The 22,732-nt window shown below is 35.6% G+C and overlaps 1 protein-coding gene across 1 annotated transcript; it reads left to right on the top strand.

Moving 5' to 3' along the window:
- The first annotated feature begins 991 nt into the window (after positions 1-991).
- LOC142553717 (DNA-directed RNA polymerase V subunit 1) lies at positions 992-21,711 on the top strand. Its single transcript, XM_075664164.1, has 21 exons — positions 992-1,177; positions 1,945-1,993; positions 3,139-3,231; positions 3,529-3,655; positions 3,806-3,921; positions 4,122-4,169; positions 5,361-5,528; positions 6,574-6,732; positions 6,813-6,968; positions 7,619-9,346; positions 9,453-9,628; positions 10,842-10,914; positions 11,196-11,320; positions 11,657-11,814; positions 13,526-13,800; positions 18,177-18,350; positions 18,450-18,590; positions 18,673-18,912; positions 19,452-20,791; positions 20,952-21,066; positions 21,149-21,711. Exons 3-21 carry the CDS (start codon positions 3,151-3,153, stop codon positions 21,428-21,430), a joined length of 5,682 nt encoding a protein of 1,893 aa, XP_075520279.1. The 5' UTR covers positions 992-1,177; positions 1,945-1,993; positions 3,139-3,150; the 3' UTR covers positions 21,431-21,711.
- The last annotated feature ends 1,021 nt before the right edge of the window (positions 21,712-22,732 follow it).

The raw sequence follows: 22,732 nt of genomic DNA, 5'->3' as shown, positions 1-22,732 counted from the left end.
TTAAAATAAATATCATTTGTAAGATAAAAATATATAAACGTGATGATGTGTTGTTTCAAGGATGATTTCTATTTTTTTAATTAAAAAAATAGGACCACGAGGTCATGATGTTGTGTTGTTTTTGTTCCCAACTGGATTCATACTCATGCATTTATCTATTGGGATGAGACTACGCCGCTAGAGATTTTATTGATTAATTATGTAAAAAAGTAATTAAATAAAATAATCTGAAAATTATTAGACACCCGCCCATAATCAGGCAACACCCATCTACATTAACAAAACAGGCAGGCAGGCAATCTAGATGAAATAAAACTCAACAGAAACCAATCAACTTGAATAAAAAATCGGTTGACACTTGTTCACATGAACTTGAAATAATCAAACTCAGTCGATTCAGTCGACGTCCGTTGATATGAATTTAAATAAGTCGACACCGATCCAAAGGAACTAAAAATTCAATCTAAATTAGTCTACATGAACCGAAATCAATCGAATTCAATCAAGAAGCAATCCACATGAACTAAAAATTAGTTGAAATCAAACTACATGAATTGAAAATGAGATGAAATCACTTCATATCAACTGGAAAATCAACCAAAACTGTTCTAGACATGGTCGTTTAAAAATATTAAAAAAGCTGATTTTAAATTTTAAGTTGCATAGTGAATGAGATATTGTAATTTGTACACAAAAAATATTATAGAAATTAAGTAATTATTTTATTTGATCGTATACTAAAATACTTATAAGTAATAAACACCATACATTGATCAAAAGCACACGATTTAATTTGATTTGATCTTAAAGTTCGATTCGATTCAGTTCGGTTCGGTTCAATTTTTGAACACTCCTGGATGATATAGCGTAAGCCGAAGAACTTGTGGCTGGGTCGCAATCTTCAGGCCCACAATTTCAGCAATGTCCACCAACTTCCATACGTAAGCACACTGCCCAACAGAAATAGTAAGGCCCAAAAAAGGCCCGATATCACGACAAACAAGAACCCCACAAACGTCACTTCCCTTCACTTCCACTATCGGAAGACACAATAGAAGCCGGAGGAAATTTGGGCACAAATCTGCGACAAGGTTTAGCTGCGCAAATTCCAGACCAGAAGCAACCAGATGCAATTGGAGCCCAGAAATTTGCGCGCAAACCCTAAAGCCCTATTACAGTAAGTGTATTTAACTTTGTTCTTGAAGCACATTTTGGTTTTTTTACGCTGTCTCGTTTCTTTACAGCGGACAGATCCAACCTGCAGTATGGTCTATCATTGGACATGTAATGCAGTGTTTTTGATTGCTAATAATATTGCAGATTGCGCTTCTAATATTTGACATGCAAAATTATCAGCACTTTTTGTTTGCATGTTGAATATGAACTCATCCCATTTCAAGTTTAATGGAGTGGTTAGAGGTTGAATCTTGTTTCTTGGAGTACGATTTGGTGTTTTAAGTTTTGTAATGATATATTTAATTTTGTCGTGATTTAGTTGTTATACATATCAAATTTTCTTGATAAAATTTTAACATGAAGTCATTAAAGTTATGATAAATGAGATGTTTGATTTAACTGCTATGAATTTATGTATGTTATCGTATACAAGAATTTGTAAATGACATTATACAAAACATTGTATATGCCATTGTGCATAATATCAAGAATAAATGAGTAATATATGCTACCTTCAAGATCTATACCTTCCACAAGGCATAAAAGATTTAAAGTTCCAAGGAGAAGAAACTATATGCAGAATGCGGCCATGTGGATGTTTTTTTAAATTTTCATTCTGCTTCTCATTTTTCTCCACAGGTGACAGGTGATTTTTTTCATGGTTTTCCTTGTTTATGGTGCAATTTCTTTCTGAAAATCATTTATGTATTTAATTATATGGTTCTAGCATTCAAATGTTGTTCGGATGTGATTCTCCTTTTGTCATAGGTGTTGAAAGCTTGACGGTGAAGGAAACGTTCCGTGTTTGACACTGAAGGTGATATTTCGTACATATTTCTTCTTATTTGATAGTTTATATTATTTCTAATGTGTTTGTCTCCCACTTTTGTTTATTGATAGACTTTTGTCTAATTACGATCTTATTGATTGTGAGTTGCATATGGTTCATATAAAGTTGTATACTTAATTTCTACAATTTATGGATATTTAAAAAATGACCACATGTTGTGTCTTATACTAATATGGATGCTGGATGGCTACAGACATGAAATATCAAGGCATTAAAAAAGAAAACGGTATTGGTATTTGACATGGTCGGAGGAGGGTATCCTAATATGAACAAAAGCCTTGATTGGGCGAATTATGGCTTAAACTGAGAGCAAGAATAGATATTTAACTTAACTATGCATTATCACTCTATGAACCCTGCATTGAATATGCTTCTAATCGTGGTGTGTTTTTTTTCAAATATCGTGAATGCAATTTCTCATCTACTTGAGATTTTATTTAAGCATGTAAAATAACTAATGGTGTTAAATGCATGGTGAAAGAAATATGTTTTTATTTGTATTTAAAAAGCGTTTGCAACACAAATCACTTCTCTGCCTTATTGGGAGAAGTGATATTATGCACTCACCTCTAAGTTTCTGACGCATATTTAATGCAAGGATTGACTCCAAAAACAGCTATCCTTTGCTGTCGGAAATCTTTTATTCTAGTTGGTCACCGTTTGATCCCCTACTAGAAGCGAAAATAATTATTGGCAGCTCTGTGTTACATCCTTATGAACTATAAGTGACTGTAAGATTCTGGATTTTCTCATTGTTGAATTCTTCGATCATATTCATGTTTATGGATGCCTGTAAACTGTACAGGTATTATTTAATTTTGCCTTGAAGTTAGTATTATATCATCAAGCATAATCATAATTAAGAATTTGTTACTGATAGTAGTTTTTTTTCAGTTTGTGGAGTGCATGAAAGGGTTTCTCTATGAGAAATGAAAAAAAAAATAATTATTGGTGCCACAAGAAACAATGCTAGAATGCCATGTCTCAAAGTTCTTTTTTGCTAATTGTCAGTTCTAGCAAACTTGGTTTAGGTATATTTTTTACAAAGGTAATTTATTTTCCATAGTTTTGAATGCTAAGCTGATCTTGGATGTATTCATCTGATATTCTAGGTGTTTAAGGAAATGGCAGAAAGTTCATCATCCCCAGCCATTGAAGGGAAGATTAAAGGAATAAGATTTGGTTTGGCTACTCGGCAAGAAATAGTAAGTGAACAGTTTCCCTTCTTGTTCTATATTTGTTCTTCATTCGACGTTAGTTTGATGATGGGAAGTTTTTCTTGATTTCTTTTCTTATTATACATTTTCAATTCAAACTTATTCTATCCAGCCATGTTTAACTATCTTATGTTACTATTGTCAACACTTTTATGATTATCCCGTTGGATATCATGACCAAAAGAAAAATTATATTCTACTGAGCATTTGCCTACAATAGTTTATTGTTATCTCTTTTTCTATATTATCTGGAGGAAGCATTGATTCTTTTAATTTCTTGGGTAGTGCAAAGCATCGATCAGTGACTGCCCCATCAGTCATGCTAGCCAACTTTCAAATCCATTCCTTGGCTTGCCTCTTGAAGCTGGCAAATGTGAGTCCTGTGGCACTGGTGAGCCTGGGCAATGTGAAGGTATGCTAATGTCTCCACCAACATTGTAGTCTGGAGAATAAACATGAATTTTTCGAGTAGCAAAATTTACACAACATGGTAAAATGGTCCTCCGAAATTATCGACAACTGCAATTTCATTTTGTCCTCGGTTTTACTGCTTATATGTCAGGCCACTTTGGGTATGTTGAATTACCAACTCCCATATATCATCCTGACCATGTCACCGATTTGAAGAAAATGCTGAGCTTGTTGTGCCTGAAGTGTTTGAAGTTGAAAAATAGGAAGGTATTGTATCCCATTAGTCTTTCACATCATTCCTTTTCTTTTGAATAATAAAAAGTAAAGAGTAGCAAGTCGTTACAAGTTTTGATGCTGTTTACATTTTGATTCTCTTTTGTGTGTAAACATCGCTGGAATATGCATTGTAATACTGCTCGTATGTTTCCTTGTGCTTAATCTTGTTTTATTCGTTTCTTCAATTTCAGGTTAAGAATATTGGTGTTCTGGATAAAGTGCTATTTTCATGTTGTGAGGTAGCTATTCAACTGTTTGTATATTTCCAAGATTTTATTTTTCTGTACTCTCCTATGCATTATCATTAAGTTTTGTAGCTATTTAACTGTCTGTATATTTCCAAGCTTTCGGTTTTTTGTGCTCTTTTTTCATGTCCATAAAGCTTGGAAATAGTGCCAGCATTTACTTAGTTTTACGTGCTCAGGAGGTTCAGACTTGCTCTCACCTTGAATTCAAGAATATGTCGTTTCATTGTTTCAAGAAATGAAGGAATACCGATGTGTCAACTGGAAACTCCGACTTGAATTTTCTTGTAAATTAATATTACATGTAAACTGATCTTGTTCGGGCTATTCAAGGGCCTATATGGTTGCCTGAATTTTCTTTGTATAGTTGTCACTAAGTTATTTAGCCATGATTAATTTTAAATTATTATAATCAGTGCTCCAGTGATTATCAGACATCATACAAGATGCAAATCTTCCTATGGTTCAGCAAGAATGCTCTGAATAAGATTTAGGTGCAATTATCCATCTTGTCTGTTTGCCTCCTGAAACACTGGGAAAAATTTTATTGTCATTGAATCTCGTTTTCCATGGGAATACTGCGTAAATGTATGGTTATTCTTGTTACTATGTTATCATTGGGATTTCTATGTTAATATCCATCCATCACTAACGTATTCTTGATCAGTTGGTTGGTATTAATTTTAAACAGTCAACTTTCCACGAGTTCCTTGAATATCACGCTCTTTCTCTTTTTCATAATCCCAAGCATTCGTGGAGGTTTTATTGAAATGCTGTTTATCGACATCCAAATACTTGAGAAGTAGAATGCTGCTGTTTTTCTGATATCACTCGATTGACCATATCATAGAAGAAAAGTGTAAAGGTGTCTTTGTTTAATGGTCAATTGTGAGCATTCTTGATTCTGTGAGTATTCCCCAGTTTCGAGGAAAATTTATTAATAAAAAGAGTTCGTGACCATTTTGAAAAGTAAATAATTTGTGCTAGAGACTTCATTTGTTTTTGGCCTAAGCAAGGCCGTGGCAGTTGATCCTTTAATTTAAATGATAATACTTGAGTTGTCTTGTCAAAGTTTGAATTCTATATGCACAGGGTTAATATACTGTCTTGAAGATGAATTAAAATATTGTTCACCCAATTGAAAACAAAGTATCGAAATTGTCTTGACTGATCACCGTTTCACAGGAGACTTCACGAATTTCAATAAATGAGGTCAAGACTACGGATGGGGCTTACAAATTGGAGTTGAAATTGCCTTCAAAATTTGCACTTCAAGAAGGATTCTGGACTTTCTTGGAAAAATATGGATTTCGTTATGGGCATGCCTATTCTCGACCTTTGCTGCCCTCAGAGGTTCAGCTCTTTCACTCTTTATTCTAATGGATGCTTGGATTTTCCGAGAGCTAATGGACTTTTGTCCTGAGATCTCGAGGCATCTCCAAAAAAATGTTGAGCATGATGATCATGTGGAATCTTTTTGAACGTTTTTATGACTATCATAAATGTGAGGTCAGTGTTTGATTATCTTTAAATAACTATAGGAAACATTTCCTGGAAGTGTAAATTCAAAAGTTAGTATTGAGAATGTGATGAATGCTTTGCCATATATTTTACAAGAGATATTTTCTAGTATAGATGAATATCATGTCAGAATGTGTTGCATTATTTAATTTTTTTTTACAAATAATTAGGTATTTAGAATTTGAAAATATACTGTTTTGGATTAAAATATAAGATAATCATGGAATTGTTTTTGAAAGGTGAAAAGTTAAATTAAAATAATGTATGTATAAGAGAATGCAAAGGTGTGATAAAAATGTATTTTGTAAAAGAATTATAAAATAATGTATACGTTTGTAAATCTAGTCCTTTTTTCTTTCTTGAATATTTCATATTCAGAAAGTGGAAACATATCTATATTTCTTTTTTCAAATTATTTCCCAGATTTATGTGCAGACCCAGCAGGGAGAAAGGGGGTGGTCGCCTACCGGCAAACAAAAAAAATTGAAATTTTATGTGCAACTTTTCTAAAACTTGTTTCACCACCCACCCAAAAAAAAAAAAGAAAAAAAGAAAAGAGAGAGGAAAGATCTATTAAGTTTCTCTCTCATTCACAGTTGCTCCATTCCCACGAGTTCCTTGGCTTTCTCATTATTTGAAGAATCAGGTTCTCTTCCACTTTTTTGTCTCCACCCTTCTGGTTTGAGTCATAATTTGTCAAACCAAACCAACAAGATGGATGAAAAAATTATTGAAACGTTAGTGGCTGGATTTTTGTAGTTTCATTGATGCAAATGTCAAACTCTAATATGTGCCATACTTTTGAACTTGTAAAATATGCACTACCTTCAACCAACTGAGCTAGGTGATGCAATTGTCTCATCTTTAAAACTATCAGGTGATGGTCATGTTGAGAAAAATTCCTCAAGAGACCAGAAAAAAGCTTGAAGCTAAAGGTTACTTCCCGCAAGATGGATATATCCTCCAGCATTTGCCAGTCCCTCCAAACTGTTTGTCTGTGCCTGATATTTCTGATGGAATGAGTGTTACATCCACGGTTAGGCATTTAAACCCCCTTTTCGTTATTTGTATCTTGCTCATTTACTGGCTGATTGTCATGAACTTGTGGACCTTCAGGATTATTCAACAACATTGCTTAAAAAGGTGCTGAAACAAGTAGAAGTCATAAAAAATTCAAGGTCTGGAATGCCAAATTTTGAATCTCATGAAATTGAAGCAAATGATTTACAAGCAGCTGTTGCTCAGTATCTTGAGTTTAGAGGAACGGGCAAGGTACCTTTTATTATTTTGATTATTTTGTTTATGCGAAACGGTCAGGAGATTTTTGTTTTTTTATTGTTGGCTAGGTGATGGTTGAGTTGATGGATGCTTTAGGCCGATAAATCAGAAATATTTTTTCTTTTAGAAAACATAAAGCCTCGAGGCTCGGATTAATGACACAAACTATGAACTATTTTATGTAAGAATTTCTTCATGTCCAAATAATATACTCTGAATTATATAGACGATAGCATTTGCAAAAGGGAAGCTAATTAGGGTTATATCAGATCCCATAATTTATGGGATATTTGAACTAAACAGGAAATTAATCAAATCAGCTGAATTTTAAGGATACAAATTGTTATAAGATCTCCTAAACGACTGCTATACATGAGTACAATACAAGCTATTGACCTTGGTTTTCCTACATAAAGAAAAGGAAAGAAAGATAGAGTTTAAGAGAAAAGAGAAACAAACACTGATTGAAAAAGGGTGGCGCTAAAAGTTTGGGTCCAAATTTAAACATTTTTAAGCCTTAGAGACAGTGGATAATTATCATTCCTATCGAGAGGTTGGTTTTTGAGGTTGGACAAACCTTGTGGAGGTGGACTAATTTATCCTAATCTTACGTGTTGCTTTCCGACTCTGATTTCCTTTATCAGGCATCTCGCGATGTGGATACACGCTTCGGAGTGAATAAAGAAGAACACACATCATCTACCAAAGCGTGGCTTGCGAAGATGAAAACTTTATTTATTAGGAAGGGTTCTGGATTTTCATCTCGTAGTGTGATAACTGGTGATCCGTTCAAAGGAGTGTCTGAGATTGGCTTGCCATTTGAAATAGCCCAAAAGATTACATTTGAGGAGAGGGTAAGTCAGCACAATATGACATACTTGCAAAAGTTGGTGGATGAAAAGCTCTGCTTAACTTACAGGGATGGTCTTTCGACATATTCGTTGAGGGAAGGGTCAAAGGATCATACATTTTTGAGACCTGGTCAAGTCGTGCATAGAAGAATAATGGATGGAGACATTGTGTTCATCAACAGGCCACCAACTACGCACAAGCATTCCCTGCAAGCTTTATCTGTATATGTGCACGACGATCATACTGTCAAGATCAATCCCCTTATTTGTGGTCCACTGAGTGCCGATTTTGATGGGGATTGTATCCATTTGTTTTATCCTCAATCACTTGAAGCAAAAGCAGAGGTGGTGGAGCTTTTCTCAGTTGAGAAGCAGCTACTTAGCTCCCACACCGGGAACTTTAACTTGCAGCTGGCAACTGATTCACTTCTATCTCTCAAACTCATTTTCGGGAAATATTACTTCAGCAGAGCGACATCACAGCAGTTGGCAATGTTTGTACCAAATTTGCTTCCTAATCCGGCAGTTGTGAAGTCTAAGTCTGGCCCTCTTTGGACTGGTCCCCAGATTTTGCAGACAACTTTACCTGTGTCCTTTGATTGTGTTGGAGATAAATATCTGATTGCAAAAAGCGAGGTTGTAAGAGTTGATTTTAGTAAGGATGCGATGTCTTCTATTGTGAATGACATTGTCACATCAATTTTCTTCTTGAAGGGACCTAAGGAGGTTTTGAAATTCTTCAATTCTCTACAGCCTTTGTTGATGGAAACTCTTTACAAGGAAGGATTCAGTGTTAGTTTAAGAGATCTTTTCATACCTGCAGGGGTTTTAGAAAATTTGCATTTAGAAATTCAGAAGATATTACCTCTGTTGTATCATTTGCGTGCATTTTATAGTGAATCAATTGCATTGCAGTTGGACAATTATCTGCGCAGTTTGAAAACACCAATCACTGACTTCATAGTCAAATATTCTGCTATCAGCCACCTAGTAGAATGCAAAAGTGAGTCAGCCCTTACCAAGGTGGTTCAACAAATTGGATTTTTGGGGCTGCAGATAGCGGACAGGGGGAAGTTTTATTCTGCTACGTTGGTGAAGGACATGTCATCTTTGTTCAAAAAGAAGTATCCTTCTTGTGAAGACCATGCTACTGAAGAATTTGGGTTGATCAGTAGACCTCTCTTTCGAGGATTGGATCCATTTCAAGAAATGATTCATTCAATCTCGACTAGAGAAGTGACTGTCCGTTCCACTAGAGGGTTAACTGAACCAGGAACACTGTTTAAGAATTTGATGGCCATCCTTAGAGACGTAGTGATTTGCTATGATAACACCGTTAGAAATAAGTGCAGCAATTCAGTCATTCAATTCGAATATGGAGTTAACGGCGCTAATATCTCAAGTGAGTTTTGTCCTGGAGATCCCGTTGGAGTGTTAGCTGCAACTGCTATATCAAATCCTGCTTATAAGGCTGTTCTTGATTCTTCTTCAAATAGCAACTCCTCTTGGGAGATGATGAAGGTAATTGACAAATAAGCGTGCAGAATGTGTTTATGTGACATTCTTATTATATTTCCTTACTTGTGAAACAATCTTGGATCATAATTACTTTTCTGTTTGATCTCAGGAGATATTACTTTGTGCATCCAATTTCAAAAATGATATTTCTGACAGACGAGTAATTTTGTATTTGAATGATTGTGGTTGTGGAAGATATCATTGCCGTGAAAATGCAGCACTGATTGTGAAGAATCAATTGAAGAAAGTTAGTCTTAAGGAAACAGCCATCGAGTTCTTGATAGAGTAAATCATCCACCTCCTTGTTTATGTTATTTTATTGAGTGACGACTAGATTTGACATTTCACTTAATATGTGCTATGTGATTCATTTTGCTTTACTTCTGTGAAAATTCTCTGAATGCCTATTATTGATGACCCAATCTTTTTTGTGAGTCTTAAATCCATTTTAACTATTTCCTTCTTGTTTGTTACTCCATTGTTGGCAGCAAAAGCCATATCAATGTGATGTTTTCTTTCCTCTGCCATAAAAAGCAAGGGTGGGTAAAGGAGGATGGTTTGGGGAAAGCCACCTGCTCAATTTTAGGGTGGTAGCAATTGGAAGAGGATGTCGTTTTCAAATCTCCAAATGTTTGCCTTTATTTAATATTTATATTTAATAGCATTGTTTACTCATTTTGAATCATTTACCCTCATCATAAATTAAAATCCTTTGTCCTTTTATTGCTAAAAGCAATATCAGGTTTGACGGAAACTCCTAGATTACCAGACCTGAACAAGCACAAGACCCACAATTTTATGAAAATACGAACATAGTATTCAAGTACATGCACTCTGGATGGTTACACTTAGTTTTTTGCTATAATATGACTGTCAACTGTTATATGCTTCCTCTGTCCTTGTGTAAGCCCCATTGACTTGGCGCAGAGTTGAATTTTCTAAGTATCCCCGAGTTTGGTAATTGGAATGCGAGTAGTGTTGAAAATCAGCTTATGGCAATGTCATGATAAACACACCATGTTCTGGTAACAAAACTTTTAGGGATGATGGGAAAGACATGTTTAATGCTTTTGTCTAACTGGAAAACCTATTGGGTTAGTTGTCTTAGCAGGCTGTGTTACTATTTTGCACAATGCATTAACTGCCACATACTGCTGCAGATAATTTGTATTAGGTCAGCAGTCATGCTTCATACTATGTCATAGTAATGCATTTCACACACTTCTGAATTTTGCCTATTTTTGTTTGTCCTAGGGCTTTCATAAGCCTGGATGGTGACAAATCAGACATTGATATCTATCTAGAAAATGACTTTGTGCTTTGACTTTACATTTGATATTCAGCAGCACATTAAACCTTTCAATATCGTGTGCTACTTGCTATGTCAGTATGTCCCTTGTATGGGTGGTGGATGACTCCATAAATACGATAATATTTGGAACAAAGAGGATAAATCAGTATTTGATGTGATTAATTTGTCATACTTCCTCGTTTACAGATATAGAAGACCATCAATCGCGCTGAGTCATGAGTCTAATTCTGGCCTCATTGGACACATTCATCTGAACAAGGTTTTTGCATAATCTTGTAGAAGTTTGAGCTGTTTTGGTTTGATTTTAGCTCTTTGGCCCTCAAAACTTTGAGGATTTTGAAATTGGTTTGTTTAGATATATCTAAATGGTGTTTGGCTATTATTTTTGAAGTTGATATGAAAGGGTAATGGGTTTGGATGCGTGGTGATTGATTGAAAGAAAAAAGAAAACAGAGTCATACTTAGTATTTTTCTCACAGAACTTGTGGCATAATTATTGTCACTGATGTTTTTCTTTGTCATTACGGATTGATTTAACAGGCACAGCTCAGACAATCAAATATTACTCTTCATGATATTCTTGAAAAATGTCATGATAGCATTGATCTGCATCGGAAGAAGAAAAAGGTTGGGAACCTGTTCAAGATGATAGATTTATCTTGCAGGTTGGTTTTGTTGTTTTGTTCACCATATTTAATTTTGACCAGGTTTATTTGTTACTTTTTGTGTTGATCATGCATTGCAATTCGACCTCGCTAAAAAGAAGCCTAAAAAAAGACAAGCAGAGAGAGAACATTCTGTTTTAAAAAGTTTCCCGAGCAAAGGACATTAAAAGGATAATGTTAATACATTTGCGGCTATACAATCTAGTAGATAGCTGTTTTTTTTTTTTTGTGATTTCAGCGGTTTCTTAATTATGGTATGTAGATAATATTTAATACTTCATCTAGCTCAAACACAACCATATTACATTAATAATTGTTTACTTCTCTGCTTTGCAGTGAATGTTGTACTTTCTGCTTGTCTTCAAAAAACAAATGGACTGATGTTCCTTGCATCCAGTTTTGTTGGCGAGGAATATATGATGATATCTTAGAGAGGGCTTCTCATTCACTTGCTGATACAGTTTGTCCAGTTCTTTTGCAAACAATCATAAAAGGTGACATGCATGTATTGCTTTCCATAGTTTAGCATGCTTTTGATTTTTCTTCTCTTAGTGTTCTTTGTTATATTTTTGTGCACATTTGGCCTAAGACAAGTAATATTTTTCAGAGGATATCAAGATTTTAAATTCGCTAGGCGCTAGTCAGGAGCTAGACCAGCACCCCTGCCTAGGTGCCGCTAGGCGGATTTCACGAGGGAAAGCCAGTGAATTGCATTTCTTGTTGAAATTTGATTTAGGGCGGGCCTTTAAAAAAATTACTTTTCAATTTTTTTTTAAATCAAGTCAAAAGCCCAAAAAATTTTCAAATAAAATAAAGCCGAAAAAGGTAACTTTCGGCCGCCTAAGTCGCCCTAAGCGTCTTTGCCGCCTAGGCTGGCCGACTAGCACATTTATACTCATCAGTAGCATTGTATTCAGCAGACTTAGTATTGTTCTTATGTTTAGAATTTTCTTTTGCATTTCAAGCCATGATAATTTCTCTCAAGTCACGGACTAGCTTCCTTCTTTTCCTAGTCTTGTTTCGGGTTGGAACCATTAGCATAGCATTCCATCATGACCAACGTGATTACAATCTTTATATTTCAGAACTGATTAGTGGACAATTCGTTGTTCCACAATCATATCACCAAGTCCTATACCAATCCATTCGTTATCGTCTTTAACAAATTTAACACAAGCTTGACGAAGGGCTTAGACTGAAATTATTAAGAGGTAGCCTCATCCATCTTTATAGGTCTGCAGGTCTATGATTTTGTCCATTTCCAGCAAAGAGAATTTTTGTTCTAGACCCGGTTGAGACACTTGCTTTTTCGTATTCAGTAGAAATATTTTTGCTCAACTTCTGATAAAGGTAATTCTGGTTAACTTATGTTAAGGGAAAAATGTAATTGAATAACTGCCTGATTAATTTAATATATAAAAAGCAGAAACTAGTCTCAAATAATCAAAACAAATATGTTACAGTTCCAGTAACTCAACAGTTGGATGCATCGGTATATATTCTATGCTTCCCTTTCTATAGAAGCACAAAACAGAAAGAAATAATCCTCCAATAGACTAATAAAGAAACATATTGGCAAGCCAATTTGCATGCAATCGCGGAAACTCTTTCCAACAATCAAAGTTCTAACAATCACTAGACGCTAGTCGGGCACCAGACAAGTACCTAGGCCACCTAGGTCTAGGTGCCGCTAGGCGGATTCCATAGTATCAAGTATCAGGAAACTGCAACTCTCCCCCTTGGCTCGAATGATGAAGATGAAACAAATTCGACATAAGAGAAACAATCTACAGACCGCAGGGACTAGGTTTTCTTGTTGCCTCTTGGACGTTAGTTTAGGCCTCGTGGCATATAAAATTGGGCTTTTAATTGTTAGGACAAGCCAGCAAATGAGACACCATTTTTTATTGGGCTTTTAAATCTAAAAGCCCAAAAGAAAAAATCTTGAAAGCCTGCGGCTTCTAGACGAATAGTCGGCGCCTAGGGCTGCCTAGAGCTGCCTAGGCCCGCTGACTAGCACTTTTTCGGTTAGGTCGGTCGTCACCTGGGCCGAAATTTAGAACACTGCCAACAATAATCTGTCACAAATAAACATCTACACGTGTAAGTTTTCTTTCATTATTTTGTGATTGGGAGTAAAGTTTGGCCCTTGATTCTTTTAAGAATGTGATTTATTATGTGATATATTTTACGACAAATGTATAGGTGATCCTAGGGTATCAAATGCAAATATAATTTGGAGTAGTCCCGACACAGCAACTTGGATTAGGAGCCAGTGTAAAAGTACAAATGGTGAAATGGCTTTAGATGTGATCCTTGAGAAGGAAGCTGTCAAAAAGAGCGGAGATGCATGGAGAATTGTCATGGATTCTTGCCTTCCTGTCATTCATTTGATAGATACCCGGCGTTCTATTCCTTATGCTATAAAACAAGTTCAAGAACTGCTTGGTATCTCTTGTGCATTCGAGCAGGCTGTTCAGGTATCATCGATTATATTTAAGAAGTGCATTTTTGTTGCTTACTCCTATTTCTGATGGACGTCAATTTGTTGAGACTAACCCTGTGGACCACTTCCCCTCTCTACATGACATTATTTAAATATCCTACTCTTTTTTTATATCTTTATGTTGGATAATGTGTCACCTGTTGCTTATAGTCGGAGGACGAGACAATTCCCAATTGCATAATGGCATATGTTTATTTTTTTTAACATATCAAAGCAGAAAAGTAGGGATAAAAACTTGCCAATTTTTTTACGTATCGAAACAGAAAAGCAGGGATAAGAAACTTCATGCATCGACTATATAGAAAGCTTTGAACGTATCACTGTTTCAATGTATTTCTACCTGCTTTCCTGCTTCTCATTCACGTCAGGTTTTTTGCAATGCTACATGCTGACTAGATAGAAATACATGAGGGAATGACACCTTCATATGTTGAATCTAATACTTCTCTTTAGAGTCAAATTCATAATTGTAAGACAGATAGGGTGTGATGGTTGTTATGGTTAGGTGTTGATAGATTACCAGTCCCAAGGAATCACCAGTTAAGTTTGGTTTCACAGTTTTTAAATCATTGGCTTATCCTTTTTCGAGTTAAAAGATGAGTTGTAGAGTGATAAAGAATCCCACCAACTAGAAGGGATGATTTATTAAACAACAAATTAGTCATGTTCCAAGTTACACTATTACCGTGTAAACATTAATTAGTGTTCCCACATATCTATTCCAAGTATTTTAGAGCCGTACCCTCGATTGTGTAAATAAAGTAGAACCTGATTTCTTTAGGGGAACCAACAATGTAAAGGATGACTGCAGCAGCTGTGACTGAAAAAGTGCAGAATTGGTGGACAGGAGCATTGGAAACGAGAAGAATAGAGAGGAAAATTTACGATTTGATTCTATTGTGGTGGTGGTGGTGGTGATTGGGACTTGGCCGGGCCTATAGTTGTTGAGGAAATTTTGGTTTTTTTATTGGTGCCTAGTGATTGTAATGATTTATTGCGGGTTAAAGCTTTCTGTGGTGGTGCAAATGAATCAACGGACAAGATGTGGTGGGATACGATGTATTGATGGATGGAGGTATAACATTCTGCACCAGCTGATGGTTACTCATAAAGGAAGTGAAATGTCGGCCTTAGGTCTTATTATAGGGGAGGAGACTTGTGAATTTTACTTCAAATCTTGCACCTGGAGGAGACCTGTGAGTTGTACCCATTAGCTGCATTTACTTGGCTAGATAAGAGTGGGATGGGCTAATTAATCAAAGACCTATACTATGTTTAGTTCAAATTTGCCACTTATATGAAATCCTTAAAGCCTGTATTAAAATTGACTTTATTGTGATTATAAATGGCTCTCTCCAGTGGGGATAAATTATTTCAAATTGTGGTTTAAACAAATTTTTTGGGAAAAACCTCATTGTGCCCTTGGAAATCTATACCAAAAGAAAGAAAAACAATATCTGGAAAAATTAAAGTTAATGGTGGAGAGCCATGACAATGCCACCCCTTGTGTTTATTTCTTTTCTTCTGTTAAGTGGTCAAATTTTATATGGGTCGAAAGTGATATCTTTTGGTTCTGTTTGTACCAAAAGAATTGAGAGAGAACTCATTAATCAAGGAATAATAAAAATGAGGCATCACTTGATTTTCGGGTAAAATCAACTTTAAACAGAGGATTTAGGAAGGAACTTTGCTTCTTTGTATCGCACACAAGGTGTTTGACAAATGGTTAAAATGATATATTTTTGTCCTCTTCCAAAATATGGAACTGTATTTTTAATTCTTCAATTATGATTAAATAGTTTGTGATTGGATAATGTTGAGTTCGCACTTGCAAATTATATTCTCGATTGATTGATGGAACATATGCTTTACAATCCTTTCTTGTTATTTTCTTTTTATTTATTTGGTCGATTATGTTTGTGCATAAAGTTAAAAGATATATATTTAATAATTTCACTTTTCATAATAGTTAGTCAAACAAAAAATAGTTAAATTTATAATTGGCAGAAAGTTTGAAATTGTTTTTCAACTTCCAAATATAGTAGTTTTTTTTTTTCCTCCAAATATAGTAGTTGAAGGCTAAAAAAGTAATTGACTTTTATCAGTGTAAATCCCAATTTTGATCGTCAAACGAAGCACTTTATTATTTATCTATCGCTATTTCACATCCTAGCCAATCACTTCAATAGTTACAACATAACTTATCCACACTTAATCATATTCCTCTAAGCAAGCAGTCTTAAAAAGCAGTGGTCTGTTTTTGCCAAACAATTGACTGTTTATTCTTGCTCTCCATTTCCATTCACATCATATTTTTATCACTTAATCAAGAATAACTATGTGTATGGTTGACTATTTGCCATCCCATGAATACCCTCAAAGCCTGATGTTCTTCAGATAAACTGTCTATGACCTGATTTATAATTATAAATCACTTATAAAATCACATGTGATATTCTAATCATGAATTAGGCTATAAACTATTGTGTTTGTAACAGACTCCACCCCTTAATCTTAAAATTAGCCCTTTTTACACTTGGACAAAAGCTCCCACAGATCTTTTCTTCTCCAATCATTACCTATGGTGGTACCCAGCGGCAGACTCCATGGATTGATGGCTGATGGGTCACGGTGATGGAGTTGGCAGGTGGCCGCCAACATATTGGCGGTGATGCAGATCAATTCGTGGTGTTGGCGGGTCAAAATTGGAAACCTGGCATTAGGCGTCTACGTACATAGTAGCAGCGGTTGAGTTCTGATTTGTTTTGATAATACTAAATGGATTTACAGGTTTGGAAAATTGAAATCCGTGAAAGATAAACGAAGGATTATAGTTCACGGTGATGGAGTTGGAGGTGCTGCAAGAATAATTGTGGTGATGCAGATCAAATTGTGGTTATTGGCAGATTGAAATTGGGAAGCTGGGATTAGGCTGCGACAAACTTAGTGGTGTTGAATTCTGATCGGTTTTGATAAAACAAAATGGATTTCAGTATCGGTAAGGGAAATCCAGGAAAGATGAACGAAGGATTATGGGGTTAAACGGTGAAGAGCGTTGTTGCAAAGGAAAGTGGAAAATGAGAAAGATGGAAGGGAAAATTATAGATGGATCAAAATAGAAGCAACAAAAAATGTGAAAACTGGGAAGTCTGCTGAAATGGTCTCAAAAGGAAAATAAGGAACAGTTAATCTGAAAATAGCATATATAACTATTGTTTGGAAGAGCATAAGCAAAATTAAAGTTTGTAATGGAGGTGAAATTGTCAAGGGGGAGAAAATTAAATCTATTCATCAAGTTATGTAATTCACCAAACACTTGTCTATTTAGCCCCCATCATTCCTTAACCAGTTACTTCAATTATTTATCTCTCAAAATATCAATTGATGTATAATTCCCATCAATGCAAGAAACCACAACTTAAACAATCTAATGATCTATCACTGTACTGTACCATCAGTCCAATTAAATATTCAATGTTAATCTCTTTTACTGGGAGAATTTCTATGTTTGAATCAGTTTAGCACGGTTTTTTACTATTTTTTGCAAAAGCTAGTCTTACGTTTTTGGACATCCAAGTAATGAAATTAGTGGTGTAATTCACTTCAAATTATAATTTGCATCACGTTGTCGTTGCACCTCTAACTATTTACTCTGACCACACAACCTCTCTCCTAGTTTAGATGCATTTTGACCTTTGTCTCTCTATCTATTTACACCACCCATATGCCATTTGTACTTTGTTAACTGCATTGTTTTGACCACTTGAATTATTATTTATCACTTCAAAGTTCGAAAAATGTACTTAATTACTCAGATTTTTCTATTATGGTTATAATAATTTATTAAGCAACCATTTTTTATGACTCGTTGGCAACATAATTTATAAGACTATTTAATTATTTAAACTATATATTTATTGACATTAATTTAAGTGTGATTTGACAATAGTTGAGTTTAAATATATGCTTTTGATAATGTTCATTTTCTTATTATGATTATAAATGTAAGGCATAATTATTGATTAGGTCATTTTTCACACAAAATAATATAAATGCATGTGTTTTTAAGGCAGTGAATTCATGTTGGTAGTCATTTGGAACCCTCTGAAAAGTTAATTCTTGTCAATCAAATGCTGTTGATTAAATCAAGTTTATTCTGGTTTTATTCCATTCTTATAACAATGGAAAAGGCCATTGTGAATGGAAGGCAAGAATCCTGTTTCATATGAAATTGTGAGCCAAAACAGCCTCTCTGTCAAACTTTGGTCAGGCCATCAAATCTGTTGTGTTAATTAAATAGAATCCTTTTGCTTCGCTGAAGAGAATTTCACGCTTTTCATTATGTTTCAGCGCTTGTCTACATCAGTGACGATGGTCACAAAAGGTGTGCTGAAAGATCATCTTCTTTTGTTGGGTAATAGCATGACTTGTGTTGGCACTTTGATTGGATTTAATGCTGGAGGGGTTAAATCTTTGTCTAGATCACTTAATGTTGAAGTACCATTCACTGATGCCACTTTATTTGTAAGGAGCTCACCCTTTCTTTTGTCTGATGATGTTAATTGCATTTCTTTAAAATACTGATCTTATAAAAGATCCTTGTGTTTTTCCTGCAATGGTAAGACCCCTAGAAAATGCTTTGAAAGAGCTGCTGAAAAATGCCACGTTGATGCTTTGTCAAGCATTGTGGCTTCTTGTGCCTGGGGAAAACAAGTATCTGTAGGTACTGGATCTCCTTTTGAGATTCTTTGGGACACAAGAACGGTATGAGTTGCTACATATCTTTTGCCAAATTTGTTTTTATTTGAAATATCTAATACAACAAGTGTGTTTATCATTTTCTCAGGCTGATTTGAAGACAGAAAGGGAAATTGATGTCTATGATTTCCTTACTTTGGTAATTAATAGCTCTAAGATGGAAGATACGGGGACCGATTGCCTGGGTGAGGATATCGACGATCTGGAACTGGATGATGAATACATGGGATTGGACCTATCTCCTATGCATGAATCTGGTTTAGAGAAACCAAGTTTTGAAGATGAAGTAAAATTTGATGAAGGCGATGATGAACCCTTCTCTAAGCAGGTAACCTTTTTATTGATTGATGAAAATTAATGTAATTGAACTTGTAGATATATATATGCCATTATCAGTGGATCAGGGTCAAACAAATTTCCCAAAACCAATGTATATAGTATTTTCTAACATGGTGTCTATTTGTCCGAGGTGATATTTTGGGTTTGATATACAATTGCATTCAAATTATGATTGAATAATATTCATTCTGGGAACACTTTTACGAATGTCTCACGTTGTGCACATATTGCTCCTCTAGAATCTTACTGCTAGAAGTAGAAGTTATTGAAGAGTCTCGAACTTTTTTTAGGCTGTTTTCTTCTCGTTTATTATGTTTGGGGAGGATGGCTTTGCTATGTTTTCGCATACTTGTATTTGTTTCTTGTTTTTGTCTCACCTATATACACTGATAAAAGAAACTAATGTCATTGATCTTTTGGATGTTTGTCTCGTGAATTTGGGCAGATTGGCTAATTATTAATTAACAATATTTTGATGCTTCATTTTCTTCATTAGAATTTAAGTTTAATACCCAATAATTTGCGCAGGGTGTTAAAGAACCTCAAAATAGTTCTTGGGATAACAAGGTTGGTTCTGGTTGGGATAACAGTGTTGGTTCTGGTTGGGGTAACAAGGCTGATTCTGGTTGGGATAACAAGGCTGGTTCTGCTTCGGGTGACAAAGTGGATTTTGCTTCTGGTAACAAAATGGAGTCCGCTTGGAGTAACAAGGTTGATTCTGTTTCGGGTAACAAAATGGAATCTGCTTGGAGTAACAAGGTCGATTCTGCTTCGGGTAACAAAATGGAGTCCGCTTGGAGTAACAAGGTTGATTCTGCTTCGGTTAACAAAATGGAATCCGCTTGGAGTAACAAGGTTGATTCTGCTTTTGGTGAAAATCTCGATGGTCAGGAAAATGATTGGACCAAAAAAGCTAGTCAAAGTACTTGTTCCAAAGAAGCTCAGAATGGCTCCACTTGGGGGGACATGAAAGATTCTGATGGTGGGTGGGAGAACAAAGTTGACCAGACCAAATGTGCAAGACCAAGATCTACACATCCTTGCGATCAGTCCAATCTGGTCAAGGCTTCTAGTGAAACGAATTGGTGCGATCAGGCAAGTCATTCAAAACCTTCCGGTACTTGGGGTGCTTCAAATGATTGGGTTAAGGTTGGTTCACTGTCCCCCACTCAGAAGCAGCAAAAAGACTCAACAGCTTCTAAGACGTGGGGCTCTTCGAAAGCAGACACTTCCATTGGGAACGATGAGCAGTCTCAGTCTTCTGCTGGTTGGAACATATCAGGATCTGGCCAGGATTCTGATACATCAGGTTCATGGTCTTCGTGGAAGAAGAAAATTGTTAAATCTGATGAAATTGGCCTTCAGCCTGAGTCAAAAAATGCTGATTATTCGATTTCTTCAACTGGTGAGGACTCGGTTGATGTGGGATCTTCGAAGGAAAATCTATGGGAGGCTAAAATGACTGGTGAAGAAACAAAGCCCTCTAATACATGGGGCTCTTCAAATGACTGGGGCAAGATCGATTCACTGTCTCCCACAGAACAAAAGGTGACATCTCATCTCAATAGTTGGGGTTCCAGTCAGAAGCAATCAAATGACTCCCCACGTGCTCAAGGTTGGGGATCCGGTGAGAAAGATGTAAGATCTCAGCGGGGTCGTGGTGGACGTTCCAGAGGTAGGGGCCCATCTAATGCGGGAGATTGGAAGAACAGACCTCGTCCTGTGAAACCTGTCGATGACCCAAATTCACTAGGAATTTTCACCGCCACAAGGCAGCGCTTGGATTCATTCACCGTGGAAGAACAAGATGTTCTTTCAGAGATTGAACCGATAATGAAGAACATCAGGAGAGTTATGCATCAGACAGGGTAAATTTATATTCCTTGGGTTTTTAATCTCCACCTTCCGAATAGAATGCTGTTAAAAATGTTTTCTGATTTCCTCGTTGACTATTTTGTTGGCTAAGATTGTTGCGGGACAGAAAAATTATGTATTCTTAGAACTGAAATGGTTTACTTATACTTGCAGATACAATGATGGCGACCCTCTGTCAGCGGATGATCAGAATTACATAGTAGAAAACGTGTTTAATCACCATCCCGACAAAGCTGTAAAGATGGGATCAGGAATTGATCATATCATGGTACGTAAAGTTTATTTGTGAAAAGTAGTTTATAATACATTTCTGATTCTTTTTTAAAGCTTAATTTCGTGTTGTATTGCAGGTCAACAAGCATGGACAGTTCCAGGACAGCAGGTGCTTCTATGCTGTCTCTGTCGATGGGGGAAAAGAAGATTTTTCTTACCGAAAATGTCTCGAAAACTACATCAGGGGAAAGTATCCTGACCAGGCAGAAGCTTTCATCGCCAAGTACTTCAAAAAACCCCAGCCTCGTGCTGGTTGGAACAGGGACAGAGGTGCTCGGGCTCAAACTCCAGATGATACCTCGAGTCCTGGCCGGAAAGACTACCCGAGCCCTGTAGATGATGCCGAGACCCCATCCTAAGCATTGACTTGTTTTTTTTTTCCAAGTTTGCCCGTGGAGTAAACAGAAAAAAGAACTCATTTTCCATTCACCGATGTTCTTTTTTTTTGTTGTTGTAATTTTAGACTTTGGAGAGCCATTTGATGTACAGTTAGTTGTTACTCCAGGAGGCGTCAGCATTCATGTTTAGGAAAACTGTTGGCTCACTTGATGGTGTGGATGACAAATACCGTTTATATTGATTATGCTAATCTAATCTTTCTGGGCAAATCTTTAAAATACAAATTTGCAAGTTACTTTTAGAGGTGACCATTTTGTAGAAGCAGATTCTATTTGATGATTGAATTAGGATAAAATACTTAATATCAAGTGAAGTTGGTTGATTTTGCAATAAACTTTTATTCAAAGTTGTTAATTAAGCTTCTAAACCTCTTTTCCTAAATCCTTGATATTAATTTTTAAGCAAAAAATTGCGTGAGACGGTCTCACGGGTCGTATTTTGTGAGACGAATTTTTTATTTGGGTTATCTATGAAAAAATATTATTTTTTATGTTAAGAGTATTATTTTTTATTGTGAATATCGATAGGATTGATCTGGTTCACAGATAAAGACTCGTGAGATCGTCTCACAAGAGACTTATATTATATTAATAAATACAAACTAATAAGAAATTCGTTATCGGTTATTGTTGGGAATATCAAAATTTGAGTTATTTTCCTAAAATTTCCTTGAAATTTCTGGAGTGTTTGAGATCACTAAGAAGTGATCTTTTCACCTAAAAAAAAAAAATAGTTTGTGGTGTTTCTTAACTCCAGATTTTGTTTTCGCTTACGCTAATTTAATTAAAATCTCAACTACGGTTTCATGTTGATTCTGATTCTGATAAAGTGATCATGATATTCAGATAAATAAAAAAAAATCTGCTGAACACTCTTAACTATAATATTTTTATCTAACCAAAAATATAATTTACATTTATTCAAATAAATAAAGAGAGATATGTGCTCTCTTATAACAATTATTTTGTTATTTTATTAAAAATCTAGAATGAAAATATCGAAAATCAATCCAATGACAAGTCAATTTAGTCTTTCTTACCTTGGAGTCTGATAAACTCAGGCTTATCGATGAAGTGAAGATCAAGTAAAACACCAATTTGATCCACCTGACGCACTCACCACTGCGGCTGCTCTATCAGCCCAAACATTTGGAGGCCTAGATGCCCAGTCCAGTGAATTGAAAAGAAAAAAATGTATCGAGAAGAAAGTAGAGACTTACTGTTTTCACATCTTAAATACAACATTTTGATTTTAATTAAATC

Source organism: Primulina tabacum, chromosome 8, assembly GCF_025594145.1.
Source record: "Primulina tabacum isolate GXHZ01 chromosome 8, ASM2559414v2, whole genome shotgun sequence".
In the NCBI taxonomy this organism is placed as follows: domain Eukaryota; kingdom Viridiplantae; phylum Streptophyta; class Magnoliopsida; order Lamiales; family Gesneriaceae; genus Primulina; species Primulina tabacum.
The sequence above is the reverse complement of the archived record's forward strand: the minus strand, read 5'-3'. Positions and strand labels throughout refer to the sequence as shown.

Coding starts and splice junctions, on each gene's coding strand:
- LOC142553717 (XM_075664164.1), top strand. CDS start 3,151: ATGGCAGAAAGTTCATCATCCCCAGCCATTGAAGGGAAGATTAAAGGA. Junction 4,170..5,360: donor TGCTATTTTCATGTTGTGAG/GTAGCTATTCAA, acceptor ACCGTTTCACAG/GAGACTTCACGAATTTCAAT. Junction 6,733..6,812: donor GAATGAGTGTTACATCCACG/GTTAGGCATTTA, acceptor GTGGACCTTCAG/GATTATTCAACAACATTGCT.